General features: G+C 49.7%; 2 protein-coding genes across 4 annotated transcripts in view; one reads left to right on the plus strand and one right to left on the minus strand.

Annotated features, from left to right (window-relative positions):
* LOC106010929 (keratin, type II microfibrillar, component 7C-like) overlaps positions 1–11,382 on the plus strand; it is a 26,725-nt gene extending 15,343 nt beyond the window's left edge. For all 3 annotated transcript variants that reach the window (XM_087200177.1, XM_087200178.1, XM_087200179.1), the window contains 3 exons: positions 898–1,023; positions 2,564–2,778; positions 11,133–11,382. In XM_087200177.1, coding sequence (XP_087056303.1) covers positions 898–1,023; positions 2,564–2,778; positions 11,133–11,139 — 348 coding nt within the window. In that variant the 3' untranslated portion in view covers positions 11,140–11,382. The remainder of the gene's footprint in view (positions 1–897; positions 1,024–2,563; positions 2,779–11,132) is intronic.
* Positions 9,390–14,835, minus strand: LOC110345507 (keratin, type II cuticular Hb1). Its single transcript, XM_087200176.1, has 9 exons — positions 14,080–14,835; positions 13,112–13,320; positions 12,394–12,454; positions 12,171–12,266; positions 11,376–11,540; positions 11,001–11,126; positions 10,526–10,746; positions 10,219–10,250; positions 9,390–9,921 (listed from the first exon to the last, which is right to left on the minus strand). Exons 1-9 carry the CDS (start codon positions 14,449–14,451, stop codon positions 9,701–9,703), a joined length of 1,503 nt encoding a protein of 500 aa, XP_087056302.1. The 5' UTR covers positions 14,452–14,835; the 3' UTR covers positions 9,390–9,700.
* Positions 14,836–22,948: the final 8,113 nt, after the last annotated feature.

A 22,948-nucleotide genomic window follows, 5' to 3' on the forward strand; every position in this document is an offset into this window, starting at 1 on the left:
AGAGAACATGGGCTCAAAATGCAGCCTGCTGATGGGCAGGGTGCCTCACTCCCCTCGGGTCCCTTCTTGCTTGTCTGTGGTGGGTGGAACAGGCACCCGGCCTGTGGAGAGCGTAGAGATGGTCACATCTGCCTGGTCTGCATCACAGGCGGTGGTGTGGCCCCAGTGAGAGATTTGGAAAAGTGTCAGGCCTTGTGCGGGTGTCACCGTGCCTGGGCTGTTTATGTATTGCAAGTGGAGGGGAAAGGCCCTCTGATTCCACCCTTGGCAGACAGCACTCATCATGGTGGCCTTGGGTTGGGGAAAGGATCTCATATCTGGATGCCTGTCACTGGGTTCTGATTCACAAAATTCATCAAGATTCCTTTTTTGGCTTTTTTTGGTACTGGGGATTGAACTTGGGACCTTGGTTTGCGAGGCAGGTGGCGGAACCACTGAGCTAAATCCCTGGCCCCATAACATTCATCAAGTTAAGAAATTTTCTTTATATCTCTAGATTTTAAAAGTATTTAAAAAATTAGTCATTATTGTTGAGTTTTATCAAATGCTTTTTGTATTAATTTTGCTCATATGTGGTAAACTGAAACAACTAATTTCTCAGGGTTTAACTCTGCCACTCTGAGGAGAAGGCCCCTGTGATCTCAGTCCTAAAGCTCACCTCAGCAGATTGTTGTCCTGCCTTGCTACTCTGTGTGCCCGAGTGTAGGCCACCTTTGGCACCTCTAGGTTTGACAGCAGAACGCATGGCATTCTCCTTGCAAGCCTTGGGATAGCAACCTCCCCATGTCACAAGATGACCCCCCGCAGCAGCAGGTGGCTGGGGGGACACAGGAACTGTTTCCTTCTCACTTGCTCTCCTCCCTCCCTGACCACTGCTCTGCTCTGCTGTCCCTGCAGTGTGAGGAGACACAGGCTACTGTGCAGAGACACATGCAGAGCCCCGGGGACAGCAAGGAGGATCTGAACAGGCTTAACCAGGTCATCCAGCGGCTGACGATGGAGGTGGATGGCACCAAGGACCAGGTGAGGTGAGGGAGTGGGGTGCTAGATTGGCCATGTGGGAGGGTCCCCATTATTTATGACAACTGTTCTAGACCTTCCTGCCAGTCCTTTGGATAGAAGCTCTCTGGTGCTCCTCTTTGGGACTGCCTGAGCACAGCAGCAGCATGCTGCATATGTACATCAGGCCTTTTTTGGCCTAGGACTCTATATGTATTTTATGTGGACAATGAACATGTAGAAAATGTGTATGAACATAGATGCTTGCTTGTGTGTTGCTGTTTATATGTGTATGTACATTTTTATGTCTTCTTTGCATCTTAGCATTATGAGCCCATCTTCAAAAATTGTAAGAGCTTACCTAGAATCCCACTTTTCTGAGTCCTCTTAAATATGAAAATGAGTGATGTTAAAGGATGACTCTCACATGGTAATATCTGGCTGGAGAAGAAGAAAGGCCTCCATCTCATAGGGTGCCAGCTCCCTGAAGTGCCACAGTCCTCACTACTCCCAGGTGCACTCTTTGGCTCCTAGGCAGAAGGTCCTTTGGCCTTTATCATCACCTTGATCGTACTTTATTATCCCTATAGAAGAGAAAAGGCATGGAGCCTCTGTCTGTAGAGAAATAAACCAGTAGGAACATGAAAAGTGATCCTTGTGTTCAGGGAAATGAGAGAGAGCATATTTCTCTGTGGAACTAGATACTACTGATAGGTCTCACATTTGGCCTTCAGCTTTCGATGCTTCTAGCCAGGCTGAATCCTGTAGGCATTTGCATTTGTAACTCAGGCCTTAGGACATAGGAAAGAAAAGATTCTTTGGGATGTTTTCTTTTTCCTAAGCTCTCTTTCTCCCAAACTCTCCTCCCAGCATGTCAAGCTCTTCTGGCTCATCCCTAATTCTCTCTCCCAGAGGGAAAGACTTCTACTCTCAGTCTTGTCTTACTGTCTTTAGATGCATGTGTCTTAGCCTTGAAGGATATTCATGGTTTGTGTGGGGTCTCCCTTGTCCAAGCAGTGATGACTTTGAGGGGGATGGATGTTCAAGTTCCAGCAGTGGCAGAGTGGGCAGATGGGCTGGTCACAGTTCTGTGTCCTGCCAGCGGAGCTACTGATGGTCCAAGCTGCAGGACCATCTCTGCAAAGCAAGTGTTTGCTCTTATAATTATTGTTCCCAGAGACCCCTGTGAGGAAAGGTATTTTTCCTGTTAGATTTCCTTATGAAATGTTAATCCCAGGATTACGTGCTAAGGAGCATTTGATGCCTTTCTGATCCTAGCTCATATGAAGAGTGTCATCATGCCAGATTGCAAAGGGCTCTTTCTCAGCCATCACAGAAGCTGGCCCCAGATCTCCACCCGGAGTGTGGAGAGGTGGGCAGATCCCTGAATCCTGTGGTCTAGACACACCAACACCTTTTGAAACAGGCCTACTCACTCCTTGCAACCATAGATAATCTCCACACCCTCACTCGTCCTCCAACCTTGAGAAAGGCCTGGATCCTTGAGGGTGGAGGAGTGGGAGCCAAGGAGATCCTTCTGTCCTTGGTCTTTCCATCACCCTAGCCCTGTGAACTAGAAACAGCCAGGAACATTACAGCTCTGCAGACAGAGTGGGCCTCATGCAGTGCTGAGGACAAGCTGGCCTGGCTGGAGGTCGCCTTGCAGCGGGCCAAACAGGACATTGCGAAGCAGCTCCAGAAATACCAGGAGCTCATGACTGTCAAGCTGGTCCTGGACCTTGAGATCGCCACCTACCGCAAGCTGCTGGAGGAGAGCAGGTGAGGGGTGAGAGGTGCTTCTGATGGCTGTGGGTGAGGAGGAGATGGTGAAGAGTGGCCACCACCCTCTGTAGCCTGGGAAGAGTGGGGAGAGTTCACCTGGGTATCCAGGATTCGATCTCCTGAAGGTAGTGTTCCACACCATCCTACAGCTCTTTGAATAAAAAGGCTTAGCTAATGAACACCCTTGCACCTGGTGGGGTTGATCCATGAAGCCATTCACCTGCAGAATCAGACAACAGGGCACTCTTGTTGATTGAGACAGGTATAAGGACCAAGACCTAGATGGTGGGAACCATGTCACTTTTCACCTCTGTCCCTCACCCCCAGGCATGGGGATGCAGTGTTAAATAGACAGGTAAAACCTGGATTTTGCCACGGACAGCAGTAGGACATCCAGGGTGACCAGTTTGAGCTGGGTATCCCAGGGAGAGCGGAGGAGAGGGGCTGAACACCCCCCATGCAGCAGTTTATCTCTTGATTATCTCATAAAAACCTGGGAGGGGGAAACTGTTTATCCTCACCTTCCAGACCAGGACACTGAGTCTCAGAGCAGGGCAATAACAACTTCAAGGACACGGTGGAAGGTGTTGGAGTGGGGACTGAGCAACATTCCTTAGATAATCGAGCTGTCTCTTCTGGAGTTTCCTTTAAAACTGAACTGCCTGGCTCACCTTCAAAAATCAGGTTAGGTTAACGAAAGGGAGATCTTTTGCCTTTTCCTTCCTTCTAGAGGTCGTCAGCCAAAGTGAATTGTCTGAACAGAGGCAGTAGGGACTTAACTGAAATGTCTGGATGGACTTGCGGATCAGGGACCCACAGAGCTTGCAGGATGGTGGCCTCTCTGCCTGACCAGGAAGGTCAGGGATGTCTGTCTTGCAGAATGGAGAATATCAACCCTAGTAGACAGAGACGTTTACCTGCTTGTTTCTCCTCCTCACAGGCTTGGTTTGGGATTTGGGGCTGAGAGTGTTGGTAAGCACACACATGTAGCTTGTGCAGGGAGGTCAGATCTTATGCCACCCCCACCATGTGCGTAATACACCCTCCCCGCCCCCTGGAAGGGAGGGGGTGTTTCTGTGACTGCTCCCTCTGTGCAGCTCGTTTTTGTGGGGGCTATTTCTTCTCTTGGGGGTGATTCATTGTGTTGGGCGAGGGTCCCTATTTATTCCTTTGGGGTAGTTTGCACACCTGTCTTGAGGTAGGGAGGGTCTGTGTATCTGTCCCCTGGGGAGGACTGTAGGCAGCTCTTTGGGCGCCGGGTGGGAATGGGAGGCCTCCCTCTTTCCCACACTGCTCTCTGCCCAGCCCCTGGCAGTGCTGCGGCCAGGGCCAGCGGGCCCAGCTCAGGCTCAGGCCCCACCTGTCCGCGCCTGGAGGCGGCTCGGGCACCCTGGACACGAGCGCCCCCGGCGGCGGCTGCGCGTTCTGCAGCACCCCGGGCTGTGTCGAGGGCTTGAGCTGCAGCGGCTCCCATGGATGCTGATGGCTTCTCAGAACCCCAGTTTCTGCCGCAAAGACTTGACCTCTTGTCTCAGATACCCTCTCCCATGGAGCTGTCCCTCACTTCACCTCTCTCTCTTGCCCACCACCCCGGAGTGTAAAGTCTTGAACCATACCTTCCAGAATGGTGAGACTGGTCCCCATTGCAGACAGCCTGGACACTTGTGCCATTGAATAGGCAGGGTCTGCGGCTTACCGGGACCCAGCGCCCTGCCTCTCTGAATTGCCCCACTCCTCCTTTCCAGGGACTCCTCCTTTGCAATAAAAAGCTCTGCTGTGACCCATCTGCCATTGTATTTGAATCTGAATTCCAGAGGCCATTCCCACAGCAGGGACCCCTCGAGTTGACCCCATTGGCAGGCCAGGGAAAAAGCAATACCAAGAAGCAACCCTCCCCTAGTGGTGTGGGTCCCATGTGACTTCAGTTTTTGGTGACTTGGTAATTGTACAAGTAGGATCTTTCGGACTGACTGGGAGGACGAAGTCAGAGGGCCCTGGGGAAAGTCAGACAAGGCATATTCACCCAGGAGGGTCTAGGGTGGGTCTACGTCAGGTTTTCTGGCAGAGGAGCCCAGGGCTGCACTCATTCATTCATTCATTCATTCTCTTCTCACTCTACAAATACTTCTTGAATGGCCCACCAGGGTCCTGTGTAGTGCTTGGTCCCAAGGACACAGCTGTGAGGAGCCTCCTAGAGTTGGCTGTCTGGCAGTGACTCCCTAGCTAGGAAGATGGGCTGTAAACAAGGAACAGACTAAGAAGAGAAGAGAGCAGATTGGTGCCTTCTGGTGCCCTGACAGGGAGCTTGAGAACAGGCTCTGGATAAATGGCCTTTGCCAGTTGGAGATCAGGGCAATGAACACAATTGGGTGCCCATGGGGCCAGGGATTTAGCTCAGTGGTTCTGCCGCCTGCCCCGCAAGTGCAAGGACCTGAGTTCGATCCCTGGTACCCAAAACAAAACAATTGGGTTCCCATATGTGCTGTCAGTTAGCAAGTGACCTGATGGTGGGCAGGGAAGCAGCATGGCATAGCAAGAGAGGCATGGGTGTCTCTACTTCCAGATCTAAGGAGAATTTGATCTGAATTTCTACAAGGCCACTGGACGGATATTAGTATAGTCTGAGGGTGGGGTGACTAGAGCAAGACTTAGTTTCTAGACGTTTTCCTTATGCTTTTCTTACCATACAGACTCCAGTGCAGCTTCTGCTCAGGGAGCTCACACATTCTTTTCTGCTGCACAGAGGATTACATCATCAGTGAATGTTGGGAAGAGTAGTTCCTGGCTTCCAGGTCTCTGGGTGGGGCTAAGATGTGTCATTTACCGGAGGCCCTGGCTTTACCTTTTAAGGTATTCCAGTGCTGGAGAGTGTGCTGTGTTTTCCTGCACTCCTGCCTGGAGAACAGGTATTCAAAAGGCACCTTTCTTGGGTAAACAGAACAGTCTTATGCAAAAGGAATGGGACCGAAACTTGGCTGGCAAGTAACCACACAGCTGAGGGAGAGGGCCCATGGCCTTGCTGGGATCACATCACCCCCATGTGACCAACATTGACCTGCACCAGTGATATTGATATCCTTGATGACATTCCTGGGCCAAACAGCTGCCTGAAAGCAGATGCTGGAGTCCAGCTGGGTGTCCCTTGCATTTTGCTAGGAGGTAATGAAATTTTATGATTTTCAGGGCCCATTTTTCCAGCTCCTGCTGCAATGAGCATTTCAACAAAGGGACTTCGTGGGAAGTACACACAGAAATAGCAAATGAGGGCTCACAGGTAGCATTTACAGTGTGCTTTCTGCAGCCTGTGGCAGAGGACTGGCTGCCTGACTTTTCCCTTTCCAAATGTTGAGCCCGGACTTGCTTGATGTCAGCTCAGGAGATCTCAAGGGCTTTAGGGTCATGTTAGAGTCTCTTCCTGGGCCAGGGCCATGTGGGTCAGCAGCAATGTTTATGGTTTAGGGACCTATGCTTTAAGAGGCTCCCCTGGCCAGGAGCCACATTCTAGCCTGGGATGGAAGAGAAATGTCTGGTGCTTTTATGAAGATTCATTAAGCAGCCCATTTACCTACTCTGTGAGCAGAGGTGACTTTGGAGGAGAAGAGAATTGTCACCCGTTTAGTTATTCTCAGCACCAGGGAACCACAAAGGCCCAGCCTTCTGTTGGCTCCACATGCCTGCCTCATACTTCATAGCTCTCAAACAAGCAAGATGCTAACTTAGCTGTGTTTACATCTCTATTTGAGACCCCAAGGGCAGTGACTTTCTCACTCATATAGCTTCAGGGTTCACCATATAGTGGGTGTGAGAGGTTGAGACTTTATGGTCCAGATAGATCTGCATGTCCTGGAATATCCTTGGCTTTGTTTCTCCACCATTGCATGTCTCACCCTAAATAACCCCTTGAAAGCCTTTTGTGGAGTCTAAGTGCTAACTGTGACCAAACTCTTCACCTGCTTCAGGCTTTAGTCCCCCCATATCAGACCCCAGATCTAAATAGTGAAGAGTCATTTTTCCCTACATCGTATCTCTGAGCCAAAGTTAATTTGTAAAATAGAATATTATCAATCATAAAGTTGTTTGAGGACTAAAGGTATTGCTGTATGGAAAGTGCTTAAAACACAGTTATATATATATATATACACACACACACACACACACACACACACACACACACACATATGTATTTCTTTTTCCCCACTTACTGGAGTTCTTTGGAAGTTTGTTTTTTTTTTTTTTTTGGGTGGGGCAGGGCTGGGGATCAAAGCCAGGGACTTGCAGTTGCTAAACAAATGTTCTTCATTGAGCTATATCCTGGCCCTCTGGAAACATTTTGAACAATTTTAAAGAAGGCTGTACAAAGTCTAAGGGCAGCTGACTGCTGACTGCTGACCTCCCTCTGTCCAAACTGGTACTAGAGTGACAGTAGGTAGGCTAGCCCAAAGGTTAGAGCAACAAGGACTCCCTAGATAGAAGGCATCTTCCAGAATGACACCCAGCAGCACCTGCCCATCAATCCTCCCACCCAACCCTTGTTTTCGTCGATGACTCTTGCCACACCAGCACACCTGGGTCCCTCTACATGCCCACACTATACTCACACCCACACACGCACACTAATCCCCCTCTGTGGCACATTACACACATCCATATACAGAAACCTCCCAGTCACACATGTACATATGCTTCCACACAGCTGCCTGGAGCTGTGCATGTACTGGGATGCCGTCATCCTGTTCTATGCACACACATGCATACATGAGTTACACAGAATGGTGAACACACAAGACACCATGCATCTGCACAGCACAGCTACAGGTGGGACCCTGCACTCTCCGTTCCCCTCCAGTTCCTAATCCTGTCCCACCTCTCCTACAAAGAATAGAGCTTCAAGTTGGTAAGGGACCTTAGCAACCATCCAGTGCAAACATTTTATTCCATTATTGAATACACTGGGGAGGTGACCTGCTAAAGGTTACACAGTAAGGAGTTCCATTTTTTTTCACCCATCTGCATGTGGGCGCTGTGTTTGATGGGTTCACCCTTGCTCCTCTGTCGAGTCTGTCCAGCAGTGGAACTGTGAGGGAGGCATACTCTGTGTAGCTGGAGTGGGAAGGAGGAGAGGAGCAGAGCTTAGGGAAGGTGGGCCTGTGCAAGTTCTGCAGGCCAAGAAGGCCCAGTGGGGTTGATGAGACCAGCGAGACAGGCACAGAGGACTCAGTTGGCCTAGGCAGGAGGTCCCTCAGGATTGGAGTTGAAGCTGGCTTCTGCACTGGGGAAGGAGGAAGGCTGGAGCTGGTGTTTGGGCTTCAGGATCGGACTCTGGACACAGGCCCTGCTTGACAGCTGTGTGATGTCACAGCATAGAGGGTTGGCTGGAGCAGTTGCACATTCTGGAACTTGCCAGTGCTCTCTCTGACTCACAGTTCCATCAGAGGTAGCTGAGGGACTTGGCTTGATTCTACCTCTTATAGGAACCATTTCAGACCACTCTCTCAACACTCTTAATTATTTCTGGTGCCCTTTGAGGGGGGGCTTCCATTTGTGCTATGTTTTCTAGGACTGGGACTGGGAGATTAGAGATTCTCCCTGTTGTACTAACCTGGTCAGTGCTCTGTGAACACTTCCCTGTATGAAGAAGCGCAGTGGCCCTGTAGAAATGGAGATTCCCTCTATACTTGTATCTCTGATGGATAAGGATGTAATAAAAGGCTGGCCCTGGCCCTGGGACCTGACAACACTTCTACTTCACATTGCAAAGAATAACGCTAATGATAAATGCAGATAGTGATTATTTTGTGGCCAACAGTATTTTACATACATGAAATTGCTTAATTTTCCTGTTGACCTTGAGGCAAGTGCTCTTTATCATGCTTGTTTTAGAGATGTGGAAACAGGCACACAAAGGGTAAGGACATTGCTCAAGCTCACTCAGCTGGGAGGAAATAGAGTCCAGCTTTGGATTCAGGCAGCTCCAGACTGCTTGCAGCTCTGTGTCTTCTTGCTGAGTGCTATTTCCTGTCTTTGAAGCAGTGCATCAGCAAGGGCAGGTCTCTAAGCCTCAAAGGGACTCCATTAAGAAAGGAAAGCCATGGCAAAGGCTTTTTAAAACTTTAAATAATATTTATATATTCACTCCTTAAAGAATTCCAATAAATTCTTCAGGTGTGAGTCTTACCCACCAAAGCAGTCAATGAGCAATCTTTCCTTAAGCTTTGAGTGCTGAATGAGTTTATACTCATTAGCCATCAGTTTACAGATGTGCACAAGACATTTTCTGGGAGGCAGCTGTGGTTTGGTGAAATGAACACTAGAGATGCACACAGGGTTCAGATTGCAGTGAGAGAACCAGTGACTACATCTCCAGTTCTTTCATCTGCAAGATGTGTTGTTACAGTTGCACAGATAAAATTATTAAGGTCATGTGGATACAATTGCATCATGTAGGGGCCTACCACGAGCCTTGGCCCAATCTGACTGCTGTGTGCCAAGGGACAGAGAACCATCCTGGAGGCCCCAAGCTTGGTCCTCTTTCTGTTCCATGTGATTCTGAGAACCCTCTCACACTCTGGCCCCCGAAGAGGTTAACAGAGACACAGATAAGGCCCAAGGCTAGCTACATTGATTTATTGAAATCATAAAGCAAAGCAGAAATGAAGAAGGGAAAGGAGGAAGGGGAAAGGCTGGGGGCTCTAGCTACTGAGCCCATGGTAGCCCAGGAGCCCTGGCCCTGGTCCTGGTTGTTCCTGAGCCCCCTTCCTGTAGGCTCCAAGGGAACTTCTGGAGCAGTCCATCTCATTGCGGCACAAGCCCAGGATCGAGGATCACACAGAAATCCTGTCCTCTTGCTGCAGACCCCTGGGCTAGGCTGGTTGAGCCAGACACGTGGAGAGATCTGGGCCTGGGCTGGAGCTAGGGTGGTCTAATACTTCCTGCAGCTGCTGGTGCAGGAGCCCACGCCTAAGGAGCTGATGCCACAGGAGCCCACTCTGCAGGATGCACCAGAATTGCAGGGCGTGCACAGGCCAGTGCTCACTGCCACGTTCCCAGTGCAAGGGGCGCTGCAGACACTGCCTGCCACTGGCCGGGAGCCAGACACACAGAGGTCCCCACACACGACCCCACCCCGGGAGCTGCTGACACCTGTGGACCAGGAAGGTGAGGCAGAATTAGGAGTGGGGGAGCAAACCATCCACTTCCTTAAGGGACACCCCAGTCTAGTTTCTGAGCAGTGGGATTAAAGTCAGGGCATCTGCAGTTGAGGATTCTTCATTCAACTCCCAAAGCTGTGGTCTTTTTTTTTACTGTCTGGCCCCAAATTGCTCCTGCTGTAATACAGCCCATTCTTTTATGTTGGACTTTCACTGAGAATGTGCTTTCTAGATGCTGCCTCCCTCACAAAAGAAGTAAATCTGTCCATACTGAACCCCAAATACTTACAGACATTAACAGCACCAACGCCTTCACACAACCTGAGTGTGGAAAAGAGAAAAAAAAAATTAGATAGTGGACCTGAGTTGTAAACAGAGTTCCTAAAAGTCAATGGGGGGGGGGCACAATAATTAAGGATTTAGGAGCCAAATTCTGAAGGAACCTGCGGCCCATTACTGAACTTCCTCCAACACAAACTGATGAAGGTAGAGTTGTCCCCAAATCCCAGGCCATTGCTCAGCCAAAGGTGAGAGTGGGGTTTGTGTGAAGGATGGGGTTTGGCAGGGTGCTCAGGACACCCTGGGTTGGGCCGCACCTCTGCTCCTCGCCCTCCAGCAGGCGCCTGTAGGTGGCGATCTCGATGTCCAGGCCCAGCTTGGAGTTCATGACCTCCTGGTACTCCTTGAGCAGGCAGGCCATGTCCTGCTTGGCCTTCTGCAGGGCCTCCTCCAGCCCTGCCAGCTTGCAGCGGGCATCGTTGAGGGCAGCCTCACCCTGCTGCTCAGACTGGGTCACTGCAGTCTCCAGCTTGGTGTTCTGGGGGCCCAGGAAAGAACAAAGTGGGTTATGCTTCATGGATTTCCAGGCTCATTACCTGGATGTGTCCAGGCTCAGCCACCCAATTAGAAATATCCCCAAAAGAAGGCTTTGCCCTGGTTGACCATGACCAGGGACTGTAGTCAGACAAAAAGAATGGAAAATGCATGGTGGGGTTTAGACAGGGCACACGTTGACTGTGCGGCACTGGGTGGGCCCCCAGCCTCTATGATTTGGGCACAGCTGAGCCATACCTGGCACTTGGCATTCTCAATCTCAGCTGTCAGCCTCTGGATGATGCGGTTCAGCTCATTGATCTCCTCCCTGGTGCGGCGCAGGGTCTCCCCATGCCGGATCACTGTGGCTTTGATCTCTTCGCACTGCAGGAAATGAGAAGCTCATGAAGCTCAGAAAGGAACAACCATCCACACCTTCAGGACATCATTGAAAACTATGGAAGTTCTATAGTGCTCAGCTTGTGTAACCACATGGCAGCCCCACTACTCCAATCTGCAAGTTGTCTGCCCTTTTCCTACCATCCTTAGAGATCAGAATCCTAGAATTTCCTAATAGATACATCACATCCCTTTACGGACACGTCTAAGAAGTAGGTGTCCTGAGCCACTCACTTTGGTGCGGTACCAGGACTCAGCCTCCGCCCGGCTGCGGGTAGCAATGTCATCATACTGAGCCTTGATCTCAGCCACAACACAGTCCATGTTCAGCTCCCGGCTGTTGTCCATCTTGACGATGACAGAGGTGTCTGAGATGTGGGACTGGAGAATGCGGATCTCCTGCAGGAAGGGGCCCAGAGGAAGGACAACCAAGTTATGTGGGCTCTTCCCATCCAGCGGTGCCTATAATCCCTTGGCTGCTGTGCAGCCCACCTCCCAGGTTTGAAGCTGAAACCCCAGGATGAAATATAGCTTTCTGCATAAAGAAGTCCCCAACAATGCCCACTTCTCAGATGCTTGTTTCTCAAACTCTTTGGGCACATGTGAACCTAGGCTACTTCCCAGAAGCAGCATGACCCAAGTGCTCCCCAGGGGGCAGACTGGCTGTGGGGACCTGTGCATGTTCTCAACCACATCAAGCAAGACTATTGGCTGCCAGGGAAAACCCTGGACCAGGCGTGGCCAAAGCTGTCTTGGGCTTTGGAGGCCTCTGCTGTACCCCACTGGCTCGAGGGAGGACACAGGATGGCTTCTCAGGCACAGCTGATCCTGAGGCCTCACCCTTTTGCCCTCTCTGCACTGACCTAGTTGTGGGCTTCCATTCTTCTTCCTGTTCCTTCCTTCTCCTTGCTCCCCTCTAGCCTGCAGTCTGGGCTACCAGGAGTCCTGGCTCCTGCCTGTGGGGTTTGGGCAGGGATGGGGACCCTGTCAGAGCCACATGTGTGCCCACCATGGCCGTGAGCCACTGACCTCCTCGTACAGCCGCCTCAGGAAGTCCATCTCCTGTGTCAGTGCCTCCGCATTGGCCTCCAGGTCTGACTTGTGCAGGTAGGCGCAGTCCACGTCCTGTGCAGGTTGGCAAGGGGCTGTGAGTCCAGCTTCCCCAGGGTGCTCTGGGGACCTGGCTGCAGTGTGGCAGGCCAGAGGGGCAGGGTAGAAGGGCACTAGGGCTGGGCTGGCTTCAGACACTCACCTTCTTCAGAGCTACAAACTCGTTCTCTGCTGTGGCCCGAAGTGCAACTTCTTCTTCATACCTGAGGTGGAAGGGAGGGCAGGCCCTGTCTGCACCGCCCTGGCTTGGCTATGAAGCTGGGCCTCATTCCCGGACCTGCCCCTGCTCCTCTGGCCTCCAAAGGAATGGGCAGGCCATGGAGAGGTGGGGTGCAGGTCCTGGTCCCGAAGGTCTCCGTTTTCCTCTTTTCCCTCTGAGCACTCTCTCAGCACCCCAATCTCACTGTTGGTAGTAAGGTCCCCTCTTCCCCCATTCCTCTGCTGCACTTGAACCAAGAGAAGTAAATTACTTTGTAACTGAACATCTACATGCATGCCTGTGCTATGTCTGCCTAGCGGTGGACTATAATCCCCCAAAGACAGGGACCAGGTCTACACTGGGCCCTGGTCTGCTAACCCCCAGCCCAGGGTCCTGAACTTTGACAGTGGAGTCCGAGGGACTAGAAAATACAAATTGCTCTGCAGAGTTTGGAGATGGAGAATAGGACAGAGCAATAGTGATCTGAACTGATGCAGGGAGAGCAGTTCAGCCTCCGTCTCCTGGCTTCTGACCATTAAGGGCCTCCTGGCTGTGAGGAAGTGGGGGAATACAGGGATCCCAGCCACGGATCTGACACTCTTTGGGCTCAGGGAGGTTCCACTGAGCCTTCCCCTGAGTTGCCCCTGGGCGGCACACTCACTTCTTCTTGTAGCCCTCCAGCACCTCCTGCACGTGGTTGAGCTCCGAGGCCAGCCTCCCACCATCGGCCTCCACACACTCAGCCTCCCGCCTCAGCGTCTGGATGTAGCCCTCAAACAGTGGCTCCAGGTTGCTCTGGCAGCACTCGCGGTTCTGGAAGAACTGCAACTTGGTCTCCAGCAGCTTGTTCTGCTGCTCCAGGAAGCGCACCTGCACACAGAGGGGGGAAGGACAGGTCAAAGGGTGCCTACTGCCCCGAGACCAGCTCTGGGAGTGATTGTGGGAGGTGGACTCCAGCTCAGCAGGATGGAGCAGGGGTGGGTTGTGGGCTCCAGGCAACTTCTGCTGGTGCTGCTCTCAGGTGAGCTGAGTTACCCACACAGCTGGGGCCAAGTGGCACACGTCAAGTGGCAATCGTCAGGTGTCACCCAGAGCTCAGCCCCCTCCCTGCAGCCAGTGAGGCAGGAGCCCCTCAGGCTGTGCACACAGACTCAGATCACAGAATGGGGTGTGGGGAGGTCACAGGCCATCTGGGGACAGCTCAGCACCCTGGGCCCTCTCCCACTGTCCCTCGTGGTCAGGCACCCCTACCCTTCACAGGGAACACAGCCCTTGACCCAGGGCTGCCTGGCCTCCGTGGTACCACCAGCAGCAGCAGCAGCAGCAAGCACATTGCTCTGGGACTTCCTGCAGTCTAGTCTGTGTCCAGCCCAGCCTGGCTGCACTTTCCCCACAAGCTCTGCTTCTGTCTACTGTCTGTGGTGCATTTCTGGGTCTGTAGTGCCCGTGTGCGTGTGTGTGTGTGCGCGTGTGTGTGTGTGTGTGTGTGCGCGTGCACGCACGCCTCTCCCCTCAGAGTGTGGTCTCAGTGAGGCAGAGGTCTTTCTGAATCTGATTCCCTTCTCTGTGTCTAGCCCTGGTGGTGCCCAGGAGCAAGGGTTCAGGAAGGGTGCGGTGCAGGTCACCCACCTTGTCGATGAAGGCAGCGAACCTGCTGTTGAGGCACTTGATCTGCTCCTTCTCCTCGTGCTTCACGCACTGCGCATTGGGGTCGATGTCCAGGTTGAGGGGCGTGAGGAGGCTCTCGTTGACCGACACGCTGGTGATGCAGGGCGGGCTGGGGCCGCAGATGCCCCCTGAGCGGTAGCCAAAGCTGCGGCCGCAGGAGCCGGTGCGGTAGGCCCCGCAGACGCTGCGGCTGCCAAAGCCTCCTGAGAGGCCGCGGTAGCAGGAGATGCCGCGGTAGGGGGCGGCGGTTATGCAGCAGCGGCCTGGCCTGGGCCCGCAGGAGGCTGAGGCGCAGCTGAAGGCACGGCCTCTGAATCCAGATCCGCAGGTCATGGTGCTTCTGAAGGTGTGTTCTGCAAGGGGCGGATGGGCTATCTCGAGTTCTTGTGGAAACTCCAATGTGCTCCTCGGAGTGCTTCAGTCCTATTTATGCTCGGGTTGTGTAGGGGCTTTGCCGGGAGGATGGGTTGGGGCAATTGAGCTTTATGGGCTTGGGCGGTTAGAGCTGTGCAACGCTGCTTCAGAATGTGCTTTAATGGTGGAGTGGTCCGCACCCTCTTCTTTTTACAGCACGCCAGCCCCTGAGCCCTCGGGGGACTCAGCATGTTTCATCTTCAAAGTGCCTTCCTGGCAGGGCATGCACTTTCTGTGGACAGGAGGGAAAGCATGCAGGGAGGTGAGGGAGGCAGCCAGCAGAAGGGGCTGTGCCTTGAATGTGATGTGATGTGTGTGTGTATGGGTGCTCCCAGGGAAGGCTGGGATGTTAACAAAAAACACCTCGAAATTTCCATGCCACAGTGACTGAAACACTGCTAAATACAGATGTGGATTTCCCCAACCACAGATTCTGCAGTGGGCTGTTGAAAACCATCGGATTTTCCTACCAGGACAGCAGTCAGCAGGTTGTTAGATATTTATCTTTTACGTCTTCTTCAAGTTTTATTAGGAGAGTTTCAAACAGAGAGGAGTTGAAATATAACAAAGGCTAATAGACATTCTTTCCAAATTCAACAGTTGTTATAATTAGGTCACATTTGCCCAGTTATTTGGCAGTTTCAGAAAGTGTGGCATATAATCCTTAAACACTTCAGCACATATTTCTGATTTTGTTTTGGTGGAATGAGGTTTGAAACCTGGACCTTGAGCAGACAAATGCCCTGCCATTGGGCTACACTGCAGCCCCAGCCCCTTCAGCACACATTTCTGATGAATAAGGATAGTGCCATTTTCACATGCAAGAAAATTAACTATAATTCCAAAGAACCACTCAGTATGCATTCCATACTCAACATTCCAATTGTCCTAGGATTAAAAAAAATAGATTATAGGGGATTTAACCTGTGGCTCTCCCCCTTGTATTTTCTACAACACGGAAAGTTAGATCTAAAGCTGTACAATGTGGTAGGCAACAGGTATATGTGGTTATTTACATTTAAATCAATGATAAATAAAATATCTAGTTCCTCAGTTGCACTATCCATATGTGAATCCTCAATTACTACACATAATTTGTGCCTACTTTATTGGAAGGTACAGATAAAAAGCATTTCCACCATCTCATAAGGTTCTTTTGGTTAGCACTGGCCTGACTAGTTTCAAATTACAACTTTTGGACAGAATACTTCATAAGAGGTGGTATGTAATTCTTGTTGTATCAGTCTAGGAAGCACAAAATGTCAGGTTAGTAGTATTACATTGTATGTTTTTCTCCTTACAACTAGAACTCTGTGGGGAAATGTATAACCTATTTTGATAAGAGTGTATTTCTTTGCTATTGGTTGTGATCATTGTTATATACTTATTCTTATGTTAATCCTATAAAGTATGTACTCTTATCCTCATTTTACAGATGAGGAAACTGAGGCTCTCAGAGGTTAAATAACTTGCCCAAAGTCTCCCAGTTGGTTAGCAGTGGAGCCAGGAAATGCACTGCTTTCTCACCTATAAGCTTTGATAACTCCTGCATCTCCTAATCCCTGGAAAAGTTTAAAAGGGTAGAATAAGTTGTTTAGGCAAGGCTATTTGTAGATTTAGGGTGGAAGTGTCAGTCCAAGGAAGACAGGCAGAGTCTGAGAGGGCTGGGATGGTTAGATCAGGAGGGGCCGTGGGGTGTGTATAGGGTGTGGGCAATGGGAAGCTGTTTTGGGTGTAGTCCTGCAGGACAAGGAAGGAGATGGAAGACGTCAAGCTTAGCTGCTGGTATGCTTCTGGTGTACTGTAATTACTTTGATACATTATACTATATCCTATTTGCTCATGAAACACCCCTACCCCTAATGGAACAGGTCCTAGAAAAAGTATTTCATAAAGTACCGAAGTTTGCACTAAATTGAGGAGAAAGGCTGGGTGCAACAGTGCACATATGTAATCCCAGGAATTCAGGAGGCTGAGGCAGGAGAATAGAAAGTTTGAGGCCAGCCTGGGCAATTTAGTGAGACCCTTTCTCAAAAAAATAAAAAAATCTGAGGATGTAGCTCAGTGGCAGAGTGCCTTGGGGTTAGATCCCCAGTGCTGCAAACCAAGCCAAACCGAACCGAACCAAACTGAACTGAACTGAACCAAATCAAATAAAACCAAACCAAAGAACACATGCAAACAGAAACAAAAACCAACCAACCGAGCAACTAACCAAGCAACCAACCAACCAGCCAAAAACTGAAGGGAAGAAAAGAGCAGAAAAATGCCAGGGCTTGCAGCACCTGCGCCAGGGCAGGCAGAGCAGCCGTGGGGAGGGGGAGGCATGGCTGAGGGGAAAAGAGCAAGAAGGAGGAAACGAGACAGCAGGGTCCAACATCTCTGTGAAGACATTCGCAGTGGGACCTGTGACAGTGAGACAGGGGTCACAGGCTGCCTCAGCCACCTGCTTATCCCAGGGGAGAGTGGGGCACCTCCTGTCACTTTAAGCGTTCCAGGCAGCTGGGCAGCACCTCTGAAGCTCTTCATCTGCAGTTCTGGGCACGTCCCACAGTTGAGCACCATGTCCTCAGCCAACCAGTGGTCTGGGTGTCCCTAGGAGTGCTGAGTCAAAGTGCATCTCACACACACTTTACCTTTTCTGCCAGTGGAAGTCCTTATAAAATTGCCATGCATTTACATGAGCTAATTACTAATGGCTAGCGCTTGATAAGCAACATTTAAGACACAAGAAGCAATTTGAAACAGGATATAAAGAAATTCAAATGTGAACCTCAGGAATTATTAATTGCTGCTAATATTTCAAGACCTAAAAGGACATTAAGTGAAAAATCTTGTGTTGAAGGAACCACCGCTCTATGGTCTTGGTTCTGAAGTGTAAAGTTAATACACAAAATTATGTCAACACACAGAAGAATGTATAGGTGGTGCATCTATTTCCTAGAGAAGGAAATAGAGCATACACATCTCTTAGGAGCTTCTTAGGCATTGTGCTTCATTCAGATTGCTTCTTCCTTCCTGACCTGGGATGGCACCCCCCCACCCCCACTTTCTGGATTTTATGTTTAATTATCCTTTGTTTTTCTTTACAGTTTTAGAAATAGTGTCTATATTCTTCAGTGGTATATTGTTTGGTTTTCTGTTTTTTATTTTTAAATTTTTTTTCAGTACTGGGGATCAAACCCAGGGGCATTGTACCACTGAGCTACATCCCCAGTCCCCAGCCCTTTTCTTTTGAGATAGGACATCACTAAGTTGCCCAGGCTGGCCTTGAACTTGAGATTCTCCTGCCTTAGACTCCCAAGTAGCTGGGGTTACAGGTGTGTGCCACTGCCCCTGGCAGTTTTCCAGTTTTTGAGCTTCATATAAGTAAATGGAAGCATATTGTAGTATTCTTTTGCATCTGGTTTCTTTTGTCCAAGGTTGCTTCCCATAACTGCTCTGTGTCATTTTCACCTTTCTATCCTGATAGGCTGAGAAATATTTCTGAAGTTTCTTTTCCATATCTTTTCTTGCATCTGTGAAAGAGTTTTTCTAGGGTGTATTTTACAAGAAGTATATTTTTAGTGTAGAAAACTATTTTATGAATATTCTAACTTCATATCTCTTGGATATCCTTTTTTTTTTTTTTGGTACTGGGGATTGAACTCTGGTTCTTGTGCTTGCGCAGCAGGTAGCAAAACCACTGAGCTAAATCCCCGGCCCTCTAACTTTATATGTCTTGATGTTCATCATACTCTGTACTTAATACCATCCTAAGATTCTCTCATGCTTTAACTCATGTAATTTGTACAATTACCCTTAAGGTTGGTGTTCCAACACACTGAGGCCTGGGGACGTTAAGAGACTTGCTCAGGTGTGAGTGAGGGATAGTTGGTACTCAGAGCCTGGTGTGCTTGATTTGTATTAACAGAAAAACACACACTCATCTCTCCCCGTGCCCTCTTCAAGGCCCTGCAGAGTGGTCTCAGAGTTCAGGGCCAGAAGTTGGAGAACTCACCCTTGTTCTTGGTAGAGAAAAGCTGGGCATGTATCCAAATCATGAAGCAAAATGCTAACCCTGCAACATATCAATGTGTATATATATTTTATTTGTAGATTTAATCCACATAGTAGGTGCTCAGTAAATATTTGTTGAATGAATAAAGTGAGTACCAGCTACATATTAAACGCTGAATAATGGAGCCAACAAAGCTTGGTGGCTAATTGTGCAAAGCTTTGTGGTAGGATGGGGTGGGGACCAAATGAAGCAGCCTGTGCTGGAGGTGGGGATGGGGAAGGGCGATGTTTCTTACTGAGGGTTTAAGGAGGAATGAATGTGCCCTTGACCACAGTGAGCCAGCAAGTGAAGGCAAGGGTCCTGAAGGCCTTGGGGCAGAGTGGAGATGGGTGTAGCGTTGGATTGGAGAAGGAAGGAGGTGTGGATGAGAGGGACTTTCTAGGGAAAGGGGCAGAAGGAGATGCTTGGTTTTATTTAGACTGTTACTCTGAGGCGCTGCTTGGTAAAAGGGGAGGAGGCTGGTTGGAGGGAGTCGCTGGGGAGAACGAAAGGGAGAAGGTCTGGGGAGACAGTTGGAAGAGGATAGAAGTGGAGGACAGTGGAGGAAAAGTGGAAAAAGACAAGGGGGACTGTGTGTGGGGGCACTCCAGGAATGGAAAAGCCGAGGAGGAGGTCAATGGGGGAAGAGGCACAACACCAAGAGCAAGGTCCAGGCTCACCTAAGGAGGTGAGCAACCCCAGCTCTAGATTTCTATCAATGGACTCTCTCAGGGTAGGGACAAAACCTGGAGGAGGCAGAAGGGCTCAGCCTGGTTGGCGGGATGGATCTCATCTGTCAGAGCTCCTGAGTCTCCTTCCAGTCCCACTTATGCTTCCCACGAGGGCCTTTGGCCCCTTTGCCCAATGGAACTCTCTTCTGGTGAGCTCTGATGGATAACTGGCCAGTGTCCCAGCCTGTGTTGGCTGAGGAGGCAAGGCTCTGATGTGGCCCTCTCCCCAGCTCACCAATCCGACCACCCCACCTAGTGACTGGATCTGAGGTCAGCAATACTCACCAGCCACACTCGGCCACCCCTCAACTTCCCTCCCTGGAACCTGGCCTGCACCTGCTACAGAAAGCAGGAGCTATAAGGTTAGAAAGGCCACAGCCCCTTGGACATCCACAAGCCTGGCACAAGATGTTTTTCATTCTCCAGATGTGGACCCCGTAGTCTGCCTCACAGCCTGCGGTCTCAAATAGTCTCAAGTCTTGGGGATGAGACTGGCCCTGCTTCCCAGGTCTCTGCCTCAAGTGGCTTAATTCCTCTTTCTCTAGTGTCACAGTCTCATGATCTCTTGCACTCCTGCAAGGGCCCTTGGGCGCCTCTGCTGTCCATCCCCTGGCCTTGTCTCACTCTGTCCTGCTGTCTAAAATATCTCCATGCACACCTTTTCACTGACACTGTTCTTGCATCCTCACCCTTCACTGGGAGCCTTCCTTGCCTTTTTCCCAGCCCAGCTGCATCTCACATTGTCTGAGAAAGTACACTTCAGTAGGTACTGTGTTCCTCAGTGTCTGGTGGTACATCCAAAGAGCAGCCCTCTCCAGACTTCTGGCTTTTCTCAAGGATATGGATCTGTCTTCCCTGTCACACTGGGAGCTCTGATCCATGTCTCTTTCCTTCTCTTAGCAACTCTCCCACTCCCAAATTAAGACAGCATTCAGCAGACTGCTGGGGGCTGTGGGCCACAGAATCCTTAATGCCCCTACTGGAATATGATGGCATCTATTCCTGGGGATCATGCATGCATCTTGGGGAATGTGCCTCACAGCACTTTCTACAGAAGTAGGACGGACCCAAGGCAACTTTGAACAAAAACTTCCTAATCTTGAACTATCCAGTTTTCTCATTCTTTCCAGGCATCCCTTGAAACAAGGTCTACTTGGACTGAAAGGAGAAACCAATGTTCAGAACAGAAGGTTTTCCCATTTAGCCTGTCTCCACAAACAAGGTGGCCAGCCCAGAGGGGTTGTTTTCTTTGATATGAAGCTTCCCTAAACGGAAAAGCCAAATCAGAACTCTTTTAGGAATAGGGCTACCTGCCCTCCCTCCAGGAAGTTCTTCCTCAACTCCAACTCCTAGTTCTCCAGTTGCAGTGAAAGCTTGCCTTCTCTTGTTCTCTTGGGAGTTCCATCATAGTCAGGTCGATTATAAGGCGACATCCTCCACCTTCAGCTTCATGTTATCTTATCTCCTGGCTACCAACCAATCAGGAGGTTTTAGGGTCAGGCAAAAAGCAAGATGAGTGAACATGATACTATTTGATTCATGACTAAGGTTTTCTGATGGTCTGTTAATAAAAATTTATGAATTAGTCACACATTACTAGCTTTTCAGATTATCCAAAGTTTTTCTTTTCTACTAGTGTGATTGCTCAAGGACTAGTGACAGTTTTTCTTTGCCTAAGATGAGAGTTTCTCAATGGACCATCCCTGGGGCAGTCCAGGTGGACTGAGGGTTAAAGAAGGGACATTTGGGTTCTTTTCCAGGACAAAGAGAATAATCTGGTGAAAAGCTTCAGTCCTTCCTTCCCCTTGGCAGGCCCACAGGGTAGAATAATAGTAGAAAACATTTATTGAATACTTTATACGTGCCAGATGCTGTGTTAAGTATTGCCTATGCATTTTTTAATTTAATTCTCCTACTAGTCCTTTAGGATAGGTACCATTAATAGTAATTGAACATAAGTGGTTTAGAAACATGGGTGGATATATCCCATCAATCCTGCCAATATAGCTACAGCACAACAACAAAAACAAATTATGATTAAACACTTAGAGTATGACAGGCTCAGTTCCAAGTGCTTTAGATGGACTAATTCTTTTAATCCTTATAACAATTTTATGAGGTTGTGTAAATTATTGTCTCCACTTTACAAATCATGAATGGTGTACAGAAAGGTTAAGTAATTACCTCAAGTGACACAGCTAGAGAGTGGCCGAACTGGAATTTGAAAATAGGAAGTTTGAGATCTGGGTCTGTATTCTCCAATGATATGCTATGTATTTCCATTTTTAAATTTATCACTGCATTAAGAAAGAATTTTAGGCTGGGCATGGTGGCACATGCCTGTAACCCCAGCACTGGGGAGGCTGAGGCAGGAGGATCACCGTGAGTTTGGTTCGAGGCCTGGCTGGGCTACATAGTGAGTTTAAGGTCAGCCTGAATGACATAACAAGACCCTGTCAAAAAAAGAATTTTACAGTGATTGAATGTATACATCTATACATACATGTCATATACAAAAGGCCATGTAACAATAGTTATGGATGTGAAACAATAAAATATACTCTGATATTTTCTATTTTACTCTATTTGATTTTGTTCTAATGTATTTTAGTAAAATTAAATTCTGGCCACTCATATCAGTGGGCCACAACATGAACTCTGAAGAGGGCTCCCAGGGCTAACTGTCCCTTGAAGATTATGATAAAGCCACCTCCACTGTGCTCTGGAGTTTATTCATCATGCACACACCTCTGTGAATCTCCCAGGTGGGAGTGGGAGGCAAACCCTAAACCCATTTCCCAGAAGAGGGAAGCATCTTACCACCAGGTCACCAGAGCTGGGCAGGGCAGTGTCTTATTCCCTACCCAGCCCTTGTGAGTTCAAGGCCCACACTGGATAGATAGCACACATCAATATGGATCTGTTCTGACAAGGTGATTGACCAACTTCTGTGCACGGAAGGGGCTTCAGGGTATCTAGCATAGAAAGCATCAAGGACTCAGGGTAACAGCCACTCTGTTAGATTTCATACTCTGAGGCAAACACTATACGGATTCATAACTGTGGTGCCCACTCCAGGCCTTGGAGGAAACACAGCAGCCTGAGGTGAAAGGCAGACATTTGAACCTTGCTGGGGCCTTGTTTGATGTAATTGTTGGGCTTTCCTGGGCCCAGCGAGCCAGTGCGCACCAGCTCCCACAGCCTGGTGGAAGATCCTGAAGGGGAAGACTGCCTCCTCTCGGAACAGGCTGGCCAAGGTGGCCTGATCTGGGTGCCAGAGAGGGTGGTTGAGGTGCAGATGAGTATCTGTGAGCAAGCATATGTGTGATTGTGGGAAGAGCCGCCTGGAGGAGAGAGCGAGGTGGGGAGGAGGGAGGAATGGGGGAAGCAGTGAGGGAGGGAGGGAGGGGGAGAGAGGGGGAGGGGGGGAGAGAGAGAGAGAGAGAGAGAGGGAGAGATAGAGGGAGAGAGAGTTGGTGGGGGTGACCGAGTTGTAGAAAGAGACCATCATCTAGGTTCAAGAAACCAATAAGCACAGCCCAAGCTGTGCATCCTCTGATCTCACACCGGCCCAACCTTCCGGTGCTGGCCCATTCAGCATCAGGGACACCAACACCAACCTCCCCAAATGGGCGGGCCAGAGCAC

Source organism: Heterocephalus glaber, unplaced genomic scaffold, assembly GCF_053883595.1.
Source record: "Heterocephalus glaber isolate CG9 unplaced genomic scaffold, H.glaber_assembly_v1.0 deba00001733, whole genome shotgun sequence".
Classification (NCBI taxonomy): domain Eukaryota; kingdom Metazoa; phylum Chordata; class Mammalia; order Rodentia; family Bathyergidae; genus Heterocephalus; species Heterocephalus glaber.

What these genes read in the sequence shown, in the direction of transcription:
- LOC110345507 (XM_087200176.1), bottom strand. Translation starts at nt 14,451, where the DNA reads ATGACCTGCGGATCTGGATTCAGAGGCCGTGCCTTCAGCTGCGCCTCA. An exon ending in TCGCTGCCTTCATCGACAAG is followed by an intron (nt 13,321 to 14,079) that starts GTGGGTGACCTG and finishes CTCTGTGTGCAG; the next exon opens with GTGCGCTTCCTGGAGCAGCA. An exon ending in AGTCCTGGTACCGCACCAAA is followed by an intron (nt 11,127 to 11,375) that starts GTGAGTGGCTCA and finishes CATTTCCTGCAG; the next exon opens with TGCGAAGAGATCAAAGCCAC.